The sequence below is a fragment of the Malurus melanocephalus genome, unplaced genomic scaffold (genome assembly GCF_030028575.1).
Source record: "Malurus melanocephalus ecotype Western Australia unplaced genomic scaffold, MMel_1.1 scaffold_114, whole genome shotgun sequence".
Lineage (NCBI taxonomy): Eukaryota > Metazoa > Chordata > Aves > Passeriformes > Maluridae > Malurus > Malurus melanocephalus.
In genome coordinates this window covers 1885988-1901672 of record NW_026623346.1, presented here as the reverse complement: position 1 = coordinate 1901672, position 15685 = coordinate 1885988, and the positions used below count along the sequence as shown (strand labels likewise).

Genomic DNA, 15685 nt, shown 5'->3' with positions numbered 1-15685 from the left:
ATTATCTGTTTATTTACTTGCATTTTTGATTCTGCAAAGAAAACATCAATTAACATAGAATAGGTTTTCTTTGATCAAAACTATCATTTGTGATAGTTCAGTTGCATTAATACTTGTATATGAATAGATAAAATGTATGCAGGTTATCTAATGAAAGTGAAAAATAACCTAATTAAAATTATAGTTATTAATAACACTGCAGTTCTTCCTGACGATTCCCTACTCCTTTTAGCAAACAAAACATTTTTTCTAAACTGGACTGTTGAATTCTCTTACTGCAAGTAGTAGTCTTGTGCGTTAGGATTGACAGTTTATATTTCCAAAATATGAACTGTATCTGCAATAAAAATTCTGTGAAACCTTGCCCACATAATATATCTGTGAGAATAAGAACTAAATCCTGACACCAGTGAAGTCATCTGTTGAATTTGTTTTTAATGTTTCACCTGTAATTTGTAGCCAATGTTTTGCACATAGTTACATATGCCGACTTAACAGTTCTTGGGTTAGTGTTTTAAAAACCCAAATGACTCTAAAGTTTCTGTCATTTTTTTTCTGGATTCATTATGAGCTTAGTCCTGGAGGGTGATGAATGCTCTTGGTATGCCTGAAAACTGACTTCAGTTATTCTCAAGAGGGACAGTGCAGTGTAGAGCATTACTTGAGCAGTATTTTTAACAGAGCATTCATGCATCACTGTACTGCCAGAAAGGTATGGATCAAGAGCTGCCACGTTCAGCTTTTTAGTTTGGGTGCATTCATTGCATGCTACGGTGACTTCATGCAGTAGTCAGGCCTGTGGAGAATTTTGTGTATTTATGGTGTTCTTGAATGTAAGGCAGAATTGGATCCCACGTTTTTGGCATACTCGGATTTCTGTAGATTATTAAAAATCTGGTGTCTGTTTGAAAAGCTTACTGGCCAAAGCAGAATGGGTTTTAACCCAGGAAGATACTGTATCAGGTAGCAGTTAATGAGGGAGACTATCAAGATGAATTTAAAAAGAAAATTCTGCCTCAAATGTTATCTAGATTTTCCATACATGTCTTCTAGATTTTTATTATGTGACTAAGAGACAGATGAAATCCCTAAGTGTAAGTTGTTTAAAGGAGTAGGAGAAGTAACTTGTGCTATGCAGTCACTGTGCTTCACTGTGCTTCACTGGCTTGGGCCTGCTCTTATGGGCTGTCAGAAGGGGCTTAAGGGCCTTCTTGAACCTGGGCCTGCACATTTAGTGGCAGGTCAAGGAGTCTCCTTTTCCTGCGGGGCCTTTTCCTGCCTGTTTATCACTAGGACCACACTACATAGAGCATCTCAACTTCATGGTGATGTACCTTGTTCTCCAAGCAAGAGTTGCATGCAGTACATGTTCTGAAGTCAGGAGTGAGGAGCAGGCTTCTCCAGCACCAGAAGCCTAAGCCTCCTCCCAGATTCCAAAAGCCACTGATGCTTCACCATGGCAGCCCCACATGTCCAGCCAAGCAGTCAAAATCCGTAACTTCCAACCTCTCTGCTCTTCAATCTTATGACAATATCTAACTACCACAGTTTTGCTGCATATTTAAACTGATTAGAATATAAAAGTAAATCATATGCATTTGTCAAAGTAAGTGATGTAAGGAAAAGCATTCTTCTTTTATTATTCGTCAATTCAGTGTAGCAAAGCTATTTTAAGTGCACATGAATTCCTGTAACACTTCCAATGTGCTACAGAGTTCAGCAACTGTCTGGATATATGATCAGTATGGCCAGAACAATGTGCCAGGTTTACACTCAATTAGGCATGGATTCAAAGCAGTACTCCTCATATGTCATGCTGGAAGTCTGTATTTCACTGTCAGAAGACATTGGTTTTTGGTGATTAATTTGCTGAAAATAATTTTTGTTCCCCAGCTGTGGTTCAGCTTCATTTTGTGCAAATTAGGTGGAACAGCTTTGATTATTTTATGCTATTTGATTTTTTGTCTGCTTCTGCAGCAGCAGTAAGGGATATCTTTCAGAATTGGTAAAGATATTATATGTAAGTCAGCTGGCCTGTTATGTTTCAGGAGTCTAAATTAATTGCCTACAACACATACAATGTTTCCAGTACTTTGGTTTGTCTGTAAAATTGAGAAGCTGAGATTTCAGTGCAACATCTCTTTTAACTGTGGGATTCTGTCTTGCAGCTACAAAGCAGGTAAACAGGTTAATTAGTTCYTCTCATCTTAGAACAACAGTGTTATAATTTATTCCTGAGATCACTTTATATTCCTTGTCATATACTGGAGAAGAAAAAAATAAATATCGATAATACTTCCATACTACAAGTCCATGTACTGCTGACATGGAATATGTGGAGAATTTCATACTTGCAGGAAGAAATGAAAAAATAATCTAATGTGTTGTTTATATGGTGATATGGTTTATATATGGTTGATATATATCTTTGAGACATATGTTAGCTCTTGGAGCATTGAATGCTCTCTAGGTGAAGATACATGGCTCAGTTTTTATAAAGATAATTTTATGTATATTTTGGATAAAAGCCCAAACTCTTTCAAATAATTTGAGCTAAGGGATTAAGTAGGTAACCTGAAATTGAGGATGGATCATTTTGTACCTGGTTATAAATAATCATGTGCAGAAATAAGATATGTATTTCTTTGAAAGCTGTTGCACATTCTTAAAGATTGAAAGGTTGAATTTTAAATGGAAAATGTTCTTGTTAAGTGAAAAAGTGCTAACAATATTTATCATATATTAAACTAAAAATACGTGTGGTAAATTCCAAATGCGGGCTAGGGGTATGGATAACAATAGAAATAATGCAAAAATTTAAAATTAAAAGCAGCTGAGGCTATGTCCTTTAGCCTTATGCTTCTGAGGTCTTACAAACTAATTTGGGTTTGTTACATACATGTTGTAATACTAAGAGGCGTCATTGAAACATGTATTGAGTTTCTGAGTTTGTTACTGTTTTCCTCTACCAGATTGGAATGTGTTATGAAGTGTGAGCACTTGCCAAACTCTTGTTGTCCATGCACAGTTAGCATTCATGCATTTGTGCACTTAGACACGTTGAAACTCTCAGTAACTGTGAAGAAATAAACCTTCACAATTTTGAACTTGTATCCTTTCCAGAATCTATGTAAGCAGTTTTCTAACTGTTATGACGTTGGTATTCTGTTTCAATGAGCTTGATTAAAGTAACAGAAGATGAAGTATTACTAAGTATTAAGAAGTTAATGTATTATTAAGTATTGTGAAGTTACTGAAAAATCACAAAGTTTGAAATAGGCCTCAAAATTATGAGAAGCCAAATAGTCTTGCTACGAGTTTTTTGGTCTGTTGTTTTAAACCTGCAGTCCACAGTCACTCAGCAGCCATTTAAGAACAAAGAGTGAGATGGATGCAAATAACATTCTAAGGATCCTTAACATGATTGCTTTTATCATGTAGATTTTATATTTCTGCTATCGTAATTGGCTGGTGCCAGGTTTTTGCTAGTTTCTCTGTTTTAGAGAACTCTGATATGAGATAAAGGCGTTAATGTAAAGTCTGGCAGAGGAACTCTTAAGATATTTCAATTTTAGCTTTTGGTCAGATGCATAATTAATGGGAGTGTGGTTTGAGTTGGAGGGTGCCCACTGTAACAATGGATGTTAAATATATTAAAATAAATTTTTCAACTGGAAATGTTGGTTTCCCATTCATCCAAGGGTGCAATGGTGATACATTTGTCTAGGACAACTGTGTGTGTTATTGTGCTTTTTAATGTTGACAAAAAAAGCTTTTAAAACGACATGATTACTTTTTTTTTAAAGATTCATTTTTAACTCTTGATGGGTATTTTTTGTTCTTTTTTTTTTAATAGTCATAAAAACTCAAGTAGTTTGTTTTTCATTAAGTTGCATTCCAATTCTAGTTTCTTTTAAAAGACTTCCGTAATAAAATCATGACTTTCATCAGCACAATTACTAGTTGATTTACTTTGGCATGCCCTTCTCTGCCTAGAGAGACATGAATGACACACTTGACTGTTGAATGAGGCATTCAGAGACTTGAAGAGAATGAGTTTTCATCTTCTTTTAAAGTTAACCTTGTGCCAAACTTTTATAGAGGCTGTGGAGGTGATTATTTCATATTGCGTAAATGGCACTTCCTTCATGTAGACATTTTGAAAGGGCATTCTTTGGTCATCACATCACTTCCATTTTAGTCAGATTTGCTGTTGACCCAAATGGAAGCAAGCTACCTTTCTRTTGTTTCCTGAATGAGGAGAACATTCCTTATTATGTGCAAATTGTGTCAGTGAATAGTATTTCAAACATAAAGAGTGAGAAATCGGCTAGTACATTTCTAAAGTGGGAAGAATCACAGCAATCCCTGTCTAGGAGAAATCATGAGAAAATACACGTATACACACATAAATATGTTATTTTTATATGATATCAAATAATAAAAAACTACGTTCTGTGTCAGAGTGATACCAGAGGGACTCCATAAGGCAGAGATTAAATTATAGTGCATAAGATGGTTTTGCTTATTTTTTTCTGTTTTTTCTTGCAGGATTGTTCATCTTCTGAAGAATACAGCATTGCTGCAGCACTGCTGCCCCTGACAACTGCTTTCTATAGGGTAAGTTTGTATTGAAAGCTATTTGGTATATTGGGGTTTTTTTACATCACATACATTATTAAAATGGAGAAATGGATGATAGAAAATACGTGATGAGTAGAAAGAGTCATTCTAAAATTTATTGATGTTAATGGAAATCATCTAACAGACAATGTCTAATGGACATTGCTCCTGAATGGCATTTATTGATGTTGAGTCATTATGATCATGAGACATACACCCGGAATTAAATCCAGGCTTATATGAGAATTATAAGTTCCTGAATTTTAYTGAATCATTGAATTGTATTTAGTCACTAAAATAATAGAAAATAATAATTTCATATGTTACTATGTAAAAACTATTTATTGCAGTACTGTTTGGTTTAATTTGGCGTGTTAAACATATACTGGCCAATATAGTACAATGGTAACTGAGTATTTGGCCAATATAGTATTTGACCAAATGTACAAGTTTTCAATCTGTGTAGTTGTTAATTTTGGAGAATGTTATGAAGGGCTTGTTTCAACTGTATATTTGTTTTCAATTTCTTGGTTTGGTTTCTTTTGCGGGGGGGAAGTACATAATTTGTAGTCATAGCAAAATGCAGTATGGTAGTAAATATAAAAATTATGTAAATAATGCAATTTTTGTAAGTAATTATTTCAAAGGAGAACTCTTGTACTATGACTGTTTATTTCAGTATCTCAGTACAGTAGTATTTTCAGTGCTTTTAAGTAGCTCAAGTCCTGCTTTTTAGGATGTACATACCTGAGGAGATAAGTTCAGAACGTGGACTATCTTGCAATATTAAATAAACTTTGTATATGTTGTTATACAACCCAGTTTGGAAAATAAGTGTTTAAGTCATTGGTAATTAACACACTGTGCTATTGCAAAACAGTASTTGCTGTGACACCTTATGTAGACATTAATAATACAGAAATTGAAAAATACAATCTTGTGCCTTCCCCCTTCAGATCGTGTGTGAGGTATTTAGGAGTAGCCATAAGTAAAATGCAGAAAGTTGCTTGTTTTAGCTGAATGGCAATCAAGGTTTCTGCAACAAAAAGCTGAGAAATCAGTCAGTAATTTTTATTTTAAGTTACACATTCTAATAAATTCATGTTTTTTCTTTGAACTAGAAATAGATTCTGTCATGTAGTTTCTAGAATAAAAATATTAAACTTCACCAGTCGTAGAAAGCAGATTAATCTGTTTGAAGGCAAGAGCAATTTTGAGAAAGTTATATGTGACGATTTCTTGACATTTCTCATTTAAACTAGTACTTAACTACATGTATGGAGCATAAAGTGACAGATTTTGTTTGTCTTCTAATTATTTGAACTGTAAAGAACTTAGTTAAATAGGTTTTATTTTATAGCTGTATGTAATAACCCAAGACTACTTTTGGGGAAGAGTCTGCAGAGTATTTTCATTCTCTTGTATAAATTAGCATGGTGAGATACTGAATTTTTCAATGCCAGCAAACAGACTTTCTCCCATCTTTAGTTCCAAGTTTACCTTTCCCTGTTCCCTCAGTTTTGAGTCCTTGAGTAGCAGAATTGTTTTTTCACATTTGCTGCTGCCGTGAATACTTTATTTGAGGTAAGAGCTGATGAGCTATAGAAATTTCCCCCTTCCCTATTTTATTCTTACTACTGCATAAATTCTACATTTGGAGGAAGCTTTAGTTTTCTTTTTTGTTCTTGTTCTTTCTCTTTTGTTCTTCTTATAAAAATAACCTAGAGAGTCCACATAGTTCTTTAGCTTGAGGAGGTACAGGGAGTATTTTGGAGTATTTGTAGAAGTTTGGTTAGATTCCTCAAACTTGGTAAAGTTTGATCAAGTAGGAAAATAMAAAAAAAAAAAGAGAGTAAAAAGAGACTATTTTTAATGTAGTATCAGGAGTGTTGAAATAAGCTTGGACAAGTTTTGATTTCACCATCAAGCAGAGCAAAAAGCTGGGTTGAATATAGAATACATTTAAGTAGTTTCATCTATACACTTGTATTCTTTGGTAGGGGTACCAAGATTTCACACTATTTCTCTCACAGAAAGTTCTCTGAAATCTTTTTTTAATAGCCTAGACTATTTAACTCCAAAAATAGATTCAGGAAACTGTGAGTCCCTGGATGGAAGAAGCATGATGAGTTTTTTAATGTTCCTGACCTGAATTAAAAATTAAAGTAACCTGACTGTTAACTTGCAAAACCCAGCTGTTAATGCATAATAGAAAAAGAATTTTGTTTTTCCCAGATCTAATCCTCAGGTTCAGTGATGGTCCCCTTTGGTGTGTCCCATTAGATACAATTCTTTGGCAAAAGTACTTATTTTGGTATAAAACTATTCATACTAAACACAAACTGACATCCTGTTCAGAACATAAGATCATTAGACAAACTTTGCAGTGATTAGTTAAAATTAACAGTTTAAGGTTCAGTTTGGAGTTTGAGTAAAAAAATGTACTTTTTTGAGCATTTTTCACCTTCTCTAGAGGTTTTCAAAATTGTATCATAAACTGGAGTGTTCTACCTGGCATGAAACTGTGCTTCACCATGCGGAGCTGTCTGATCTCTTTCATGTGGTTGTGTTATGTTTCCCAAGGATGAAGCAGTGCTTGGCAGAGTGCATTTGTTTTATTGGTGTTTCTGTTTTCAGAATACCATGTTTAATGATGGCAGCATATTAAATCTCATTTCACCCACCCCTGTTGAGACTGGGCAATGTTCTTGGTAGCCAGGAATAGACAGGGATTGTGTGTCTGACAGTGATGCAGGGTTTCATTTGTGTGTGCATTGATGTGATTGCACAGGCAGTGCTCCAAATCAAGTTAGCAGTGACAAAATCTGTAGTATATCTAAAAATGTAGTAGAGTTCTATCAGTCATCTATTTTACCATCTATGTTTGCTACAGCACTTTGATGGGAAATTACGATGGGATTTCATGTCACAGCATTTCATTGTCAATGTAATTCCTGTTGCCTCCAATGAAGTAATAAAAAGAAGTTACACAACATCACAGTTCCCTTATGGAAGGACTGTTGTGTACGTGATATTTTAAGTTTCCTTTTAGTTATCTAAGACAAAGCACAGATGAAACAAATTCCTGTTCTTCCTGAGTAGCTTTACTGTATTTTACTGCAGATAGTGCAGCCACCAAGAGTTTGAGGTGTATGAATAATAACAAATACGTGGTTTTGTTTGAGTTCAGCAGATAAGCCAAGAAACTGAGTAGTAAGCAAACTTACAACTTGGAGGTGATGTTGGTAAGATTCTGGTATGGTTGTGTCATGCATTAGCCTTGAGGGATTTTAAAATATTTTTTGTAAAACAGCAGAAAATTTAAAGAACAGAACAAGCTGGCATGATGTAACCCTTCTTGTCTTAATGTCTTTGCTTATTTAAAAGCTAGTCTAGGGTATTTCTACACAGATCCAATTAAGATTACAAGACACATCACACTGTGTACAGCATGCTAGGAGCTCTTGGGATTTCTGGTGAAATTTCAGAATTCTCCCCGAAGTCTGGTGAGTGATCTATTGTGAAACTTGATCAGGCAGGATTTGATGGCACTCTAAGTCAGAGCTGATGGGATTAAAGTCATAGACAGGAAGTCAGCACTGGTTGCATATTTGTGGCCTGGAGTAATAATTGAATTTCTCTAGTAAAAAGAATCCCAATGCTTTTAAAAAATTTTAAATATCAGACACAAGCTGTTAGCAAAATGTGACTCATCAGTGACAGTGGACTTTGGTGTGTACTGTTAATGTCACAAAAACAAACAAATTTTTGCTTTTAGGTTAGAAAAAGGTTTTAGTTTACCATTAGTAATACTGTTGGAATTTTGTTTAAAATTGAAACATTATAAATAAAATGTATTTATACATGAAGATAAAAGAATTTTTCCATGTTTTCATGGTACAGATGACCCATGCTTATTTGGTATGTGGTCACTTTTTCTGTGTATAAAGTAGAAATGTAGTATTCCTTGGTGCTGTGGAAAAGAGGTCTTTCTCAACACGTGGGAAGAAAGGATAAGAGGAAAAGGATGTATTTTAATCATGTTTTCCTTTTATTAACTCATCAAGGAAGACAATTTGACAATTGCCTAAGTGGTATTGTCAAATCCRAGGATTTGAATTGGCTGTTTCATTATGGGTCCCTGCCAAGGTGGCAGGATGTGGTGAGCGCCGCGCTGCATTTCTGGGAGGCTCAGAGAGCAGCCAGGGAGGGTCAGTGGCAGGCACCAGCTCCAGCATGTCCTGGACAACAGGCACAGGGAGCAAAAGCTGCTCCTCACTGCTGCTCCAGGCAAAGGCCACTTCTCCATCTTCCTCTGTTTGCAGCTAACGTGACATTTGACAGTTGGATCAGACATTCTTTCTTGCTTTCCTCAACTGCTGAATATTATGCAGAGTTATGTTCCCCTCTGAACCTGATTGTACAAATTATAGTACAGTTTTCTAACTCTGAAGGATCTTTTCCAAAACCTCATAAACAAAATTTTAAGGTTGAACTGTATATAGATCCATGTTTCCATACCTTTCTGTGTGTATTCTACCACATTACATAGACCATCCATTTTAACACACTTGTAAATTTGATGTTGTTCGGGATTCAGAAGTGTTCGAATAAAGGAAGTGGCGTAATAAAAATACACTATTCTCAGAGTAGTTTTCTTTGTGTGGATGTATGAATGGGCTTCCACATTTATAGACAAGCATTTCTTTAAATTGCAGTATCCAGAGCAGTATTATTTTGTAGAATCAGGGGTATTTAATTTCGATTTCTGAATCAGTTTTTTATAATGCCTTGATGTTCCCTTGGAGAGTGCTGATCTAGTTTAGGCAAAAATAACCCAATGCAGTAAAATGTTTCACAGTTTGGGTGTGTTATATTCAAATTGACATTTGTCATTTAGCAAGATGCACTGGAGACTGCTTTGAAATTTTTATGTGACTAAATTATGTAACTCTTGGGAGGGACAGGAAGAGATTGATTTTTTTATTATTATTATTATTATTATTATTTTAATGCTTCTAAGACACAAAATTTCGAATAAAATTTCAGTTGGACACTGATGCTAATTTTCTGTACAGCTTGAAGTGGAATGAGAGAAATGAGTCTGCAGTTTTTCAGACTGGGGCTGACTGAAATCCTTAGGATATGGCATCTGGGCTGTTCATCTGCATGGCTGTCCATTTTCCATTTGTACTCCATGTTCCTGTACCTTTATTGAGAATGAAATAAAGGAGACTTTATTCAGTGTTTTTAAGTGAGCAAAATTTGGTGTAAATCATTTAACTTAAAACCTCTGAATATTTGAACATTTATTCAAGTTATCTTAAGAATATTCCTTGGTAGCATCTTTGGGATGAAAACAATTTTAGTCCAGGTTTACTGGAAGTGGCTTTTGTTTGGTTTTTTTTTTTAATATGTAATTTTCAAGGTAAATACAAAAATTGTGGGTTAAGTACAAAGTACAAAGTTGAAGTAAGAATAAAATGTGAAACTGGAAGTATTTCAAGTTAATACACCAATAGAAATAATTCTGATGTTTTCCATAGTGAAATATATATGCTCTTTTGCATAGCATAATAATAAAACAAAAGTAATTTGAGTGTGAACTTTTCTAGCTGAAATGGATTATCATGTTTCAGTAACATTTGTGCCAGATGTTCAGTGGAAGAAAGTCTTTATTCCTTGAAATACCTGAATAAATGATCACTCTACTCCAGAGCCTTCTAGGTGTAGGAGGGATTCCCTGTTACAAGGATAACTTACAAGGATTACTTTCTCTTAAGACTGGAGACAGTACTAGAGAATTTCAGAATAGTTTATATTTTAACTGTTATCATGAAGCCCTTTAACAAGAGAGACCCAATTCAACGTTAATTATGTAACAGAAGCTTCATAATTTGAAATGTACTCTCTGTTGTGTAACAGGAGCTAGAAAGTCACTGGAAAGTTACCCAATGAAGGGCTGATGTGGAAAATCTACGATGGTGGGTGAAGAGTTGATTCCATTTTTATGTCCTTGACAGGCAAATTTTACAGTTAGTATCAGCTGGAATGAGTGGAATATTGGTCCACCTGTACTGTGGAAAACAATAGAAAATTTGGTTCTGCCATTTCCTGTTACCATACAACAATATTATATTACTGTTTATTTTAGAATTTGTGTAAATACCAGGGAATTACATAAAGCTATTGGATTATGAAGTTCATTTAGAAAAGCAAAATCAGTGGGGTTTTCTACATTTAATAGGAATTTTGATTCTTAACTTCAATTTTTGCACAACTGTGATTGTCCCAAATAATTCTCATAACAATCAGCAATGTTTTTAATCTCCTGGAAAGCTAGAAAGACTTCCTGTAATGTTTTAGCTTTCTACATGACATATTTTCATTCTTGCACCTAGTTATTATATTTCCTTCTAAAAGTTTCTGTCCCACTCCAGTGTGCTTGGGTTGAAATAACTTCTTTAAAATTCTCCACTCATGAATTGTTGGCTTTAATTTAGGAAACTCCCACAGTGAAAGACTTCCTTTATTGTCTTGGCAAGGAGTTTTGTCTGCTTTCATTAATTTTCTTCTTGTATCTCTATCCTGCCAGTTCTGATACTATCTTAGTCTATGGAAATGTTTTTGTGACTGAAATAGTACTGAGTAACATTATTTTTAGTACTAAAATTATTTTTATTTATCCATTCTCAAAACACTAATCCCTTTAATATAGAAATACATTAAGTTGCCTGCTTGAAAAGAATATGGCTGTATCGGCTAATAGATAATATGGAAGAAGCTGAACCACCAAAGAATATTTAGAACATTATCAAGTGTGTATTATATGGGCATAATTTGCATTCGTGGAAAATCCAGGAGCCTTGATTGTGGACCAGAACTGATGGCGTTGCTTTTGTACAAAAGAGCAGAAAAATGAAGATGCTTACCCTCAAGAGCTTACAATGTGTATTTGAAATTTGTAATACTTGAAGCCAGGCAGCTTGAAGCATTGGAAGGAAGCTGTGGAGTCATCATTATTCATAAAAGTCATCATTACTCTTGGTGATTCTGTCAACCATTAGGTTAATTATGGCTGAAGTTTCTATAGACATGACCTAAAAGCAGTATTTTATCGACTTTGGAGAGAAGGTAATGTGGTTACTTGGCAGGTACTTATGAATATGATTGGGGTCATGGACGAGCATTTTTCAGGCACTGGTCAGTTCTGTCAATATTTCCAAACACTCCTCTAGACAAAAGTTTTTATTACATCCATTAGAAGTTCTTTTCATATAAATATTATAGTTCAGTAAATTATTTTTGTAAAAGCAAACATACTTTTTAAGTTAAAAAAGGAATCTGAGGATTCTTTTTAGTTATGATCAAGTGATTTTGCAGTATCCCTTACAAACACAGGCGCCAAAATGTTATCTCTGATCCTTAAGATTTCAATTTGTGCACTTTGGTTTTGAATGGATACAGAATACTTGCCAGTAGGATATGTTTTATGTCTTTGCAGTAGAGAATATCTCACTTCCAAAACTATTTTTAGGTGGCGAAAAAGAAAATCAAACCTGGAAGAAATTAAATAGAAAAATATAATGTGACAGGCTAGCATATTGATAGGAGAGACTAACTAAATAATGTTTTTAACATGTGTCTTTACAAGGAATTTTGGGAATYAATTACTAGTAGTAAGTTTGCTCTGTTGAAGAAGCTGGCTTTCCCAGAATGATAACAGAATTTTGGAAATGAATTACTGAGGTAACTTTGTTCTGTTGAAGAAGCTGGCTTTCCCAGAATGCTAACATAATGGGAAACATGGAAGAGAACTTTGCAATCTGTAAAGTTCCTTTCCTTAGTGGTTTGTGGGAGGAAATACTTTATTTCAGGAAGAAGAAAAAGGAAATTCCCCGCAATTAAAAGAAGATGTAATGATAAATTTTGTAGGCGATTTCTGTAACTGAGGAACTGATCCACTGTCTCCTAGAATAAACAGAAACCTTTCTGTTGCATTTCCACTAGTACTGGACCACATAATTTGTAACTGATTTTGCTTGATCTCATTTTCTAGAAATTATATGGAACTCTGGTTTAACGCTTTTAATTAAATTATAGCCCATCTCTTGATGTTGTTGCTTCTAGGGGGGATTACAGTGTTAGAGAAATTCTAATTCACTTAGAATTTTCACCATGAAAGAATTTCTGGTGGTTTAATTAAAATCTCTGGTAAATCTTCTGACCTTAAAGTGAAGGAATGTAAATGAAGTAACAGAGTCTCCCATGCATTTTCCATATGTGTAAGTTTAATTTTGCCTCCTCCACAATGATTCCTTATCCCAGCAGAATGGAACTTCATGCATGAAAACACAATTTCCTTCATTGAGTTCAGTTTCATCGTAGCATTACTACCCATCATGATTTGAGCAGCATTATTTTATGTTACCACAAGAGAGCAAATGCTTACAGATGGTGAGGAAGTTGTTGATGTATTTGTGTGCGTTGCTTGCTTCTGTGTGAACATCTTTGTTGCTATCCAAGATACCACATCAACAATTTAAACTCAGTGGGATCAAAGAATTGAGGTGTCACAAATGCTTTTTTGTATAACAGCTTTTCCTTACCCATTATTATCTGAGTGATCCAAGCCCACGATTGAAGTTTCTGTTTCCTGCTCTTATTTTCACCCCTATCCCTGCAATTTTTCCATTTGCTGCTTCTGTTCCCTTCTTGACAGTACCTACAGTTGGAATTCTTGGATGCTCTTCTTGGCTTCCTCTGATTCATCACAGCTTTCTCAACTTGTTAATACCAATATATATTTATATATATAATTTGTATTGCCAACATGAGGTAATCTACTGTTAATATTTTATTAATTTGCAATTTATATTCTGTATTRTCTTAGATCTTTCAAATTTGCTTATCCTGTTCTTGAGGGCTACTTGAGGACTCTGTTGTTTTAATAGTTTCTTCAGATAAAGGAATGCTGTATGTCAAGAAAACTTCAGAAAGTATTTGACCAATGAAGACAGAGACAGCTGCCATAGAAGAAGGAAAACAGTAATTAAAGAAATGCTAGAATTAAGTGACAGAAGAACTTAAAAATAGTTACTTTATCATCCTTTGGAGATTACTTGGATGATCTGTTTAGCTGGGGTTTAAGTTATGTATCAGGTCATAAGTAATTCTAAGAACTACCTAAATATAAATAAAACCCATAAACTTGTGAGATTTACAGGGTTGATTTGTTTCTGATCACAGATCTAGGTGGGGTTATTTTTTATGGTGGAGCCAATGCCACCATTCCAGTGCACTCACAGATGCACACTCTCTGCTGATCCCCTTGATGCCAAAGGCATTTGATAATTTTTTAGGAGATTTGCAAAATAACTGTGTCAAAAATTTAAGAACTCTTCAGATGGATTCAACACTGCAACAAAGAATTAGTGAAATCTGTGTCTTAACCCACCAAATCTTCAATGTGTGGTATAGAGGGAAAAAAATCAACCTATTTCTCATCTACTTCTTGGAGTTTAACCTTATTTAGAACTTTGAAGTTCCAGTATTTTCTCTTCTTTGTGGGATTTGGACATCCTTCATTTTAGATTATATTAGTTTCCTTTCTTTCTTTGTATAACAGAGCTATTTAAGTCATTTTTTATCTCTTGGGAGAAAGTATGTTATTTTGTACAGTATTTAATTTTACAGGGAACTTGGTATTAGCATATATCTGTCTTGATACATATGTGTGGAAATCTGTGGAATTCTGCATGGCTTAGAGTAATGTCTAGTAAATTATACATGATCTTCAGGAATCTAGGATTAGAGACATGAGTAGTTAGATGTTTAAGTGACTTTTTCCAGAAATTGTATACAGTAAATAAACCTCCATCCAGAATTGCATCCCATTTTTGCAAAATTCTAGAATTCTATTGCCCTCTGCTGGTTTAGTGTATCTGTCTGTGATTTGGTAGCACTGAATTATGAGTGAATTGACCTTCATTTTCTTTTTCATGGTGAAATAATAATAGATAAACAGTGTAATGGCCCACTTTATTACTCATTTTATTTTAAAATAGATGTCCATCTTGAGTCTGGTCTGGTGGCTTTCTGAAGGCAGGAGAGGTGGCAAATTTTTCTTTCTTTAGATTTTCAGATTGGAGATGGAGCTTGATTTAGTATTTCACCTTTTTTTCTCCTGAAGCAATGAAAGAACAAAAGCTTCTTACCTCATACTTTTATGACCTTTCCCCACATTTGTGTGCATAATGCATGTGGGTATAATTTTATCCTTTAGACCAAATAGGAGAACCATTCACTGGATTGAAGTTTTGCATTGATGTTATCCATGCAGCACACAGTCAGACCCATATTCATATACATGCAGCAAAATCTTTTGAGAAAAGAGCAATCTTAGATCTATTCATATTCCAGTTTTTAGTCTTTTCGTTTTGAAAATCATTTTTTGACTTCCTAATCAATAGCTAGATCCTTTGCTTTGCTAACATAAACTTGCTTCCTCTTTTAAGCTTTTGAGGTATAAAGGATAGTAACTGCTGAGTGATCAGCACAATATATGCTTTTTCAGAAACAAGCAGTCTAGATAATTCAATGTTACAGAGAAGCTCTTTGAGGGCCTGCACCTCACAGCAAATTTGGGAGTCTTCGAGATGGTGCACATTTCTTACTGAGGCACAAGTATCATTTCACAATCAGAAGAGTCCAGTGTCAGGAAACAGGGAAAAAATTCTAGGCAGGTGTTGCCAGTACCCCTCAGTATAGTGGAAATAATGGAAAGATAATTCCTGAGTTCATGAATTTGCTTATATAGTCATACATAGCAAGTCCCAAACCTATCTTGTGTTTTCACAAACTGCAGTATGTAATTAATTATTTTGATAGGGGTAAGGTCTGTTTCATACATAATTTGGCAGGGAAGTGTTCAGGGATTTTAAATTCTGTTAATCTATTGAAAGGATTCAGTGTCTTTTGCAGAAGGTAACTGATTTTCTCTTGGTTGTTACAATTTATACCTCAATGCTCTTTTTGTCATACTGACAGCTTTAGAATAAGG

General features: G+C 34.6%; 1 protein-coding gene across 9 annotated transcripts in view; it reads left to right on the top strand.

The window, feature by feature from the left end:
- SBF2 (SET binding factor 2) overlaps positions 1–15685 on the top strand; it is a 226965-nt gene that overhangs the window by 157896 nt on the left and 53384 nt on the right. For all 9 annotated transcript variants that reach the window (XM_057369734.1, XM_057369731.1, XM_057369737.1 and 6 more), the window contains one exon: positions 4552–4620. In XM_057369734.1, the coding sequence (XP_057225717.1) occupies positions 4552–4620 (69 nt within the window). The remainder of the gene's footprint in view (positions 1–4551; positions 4621–15685) is intronic.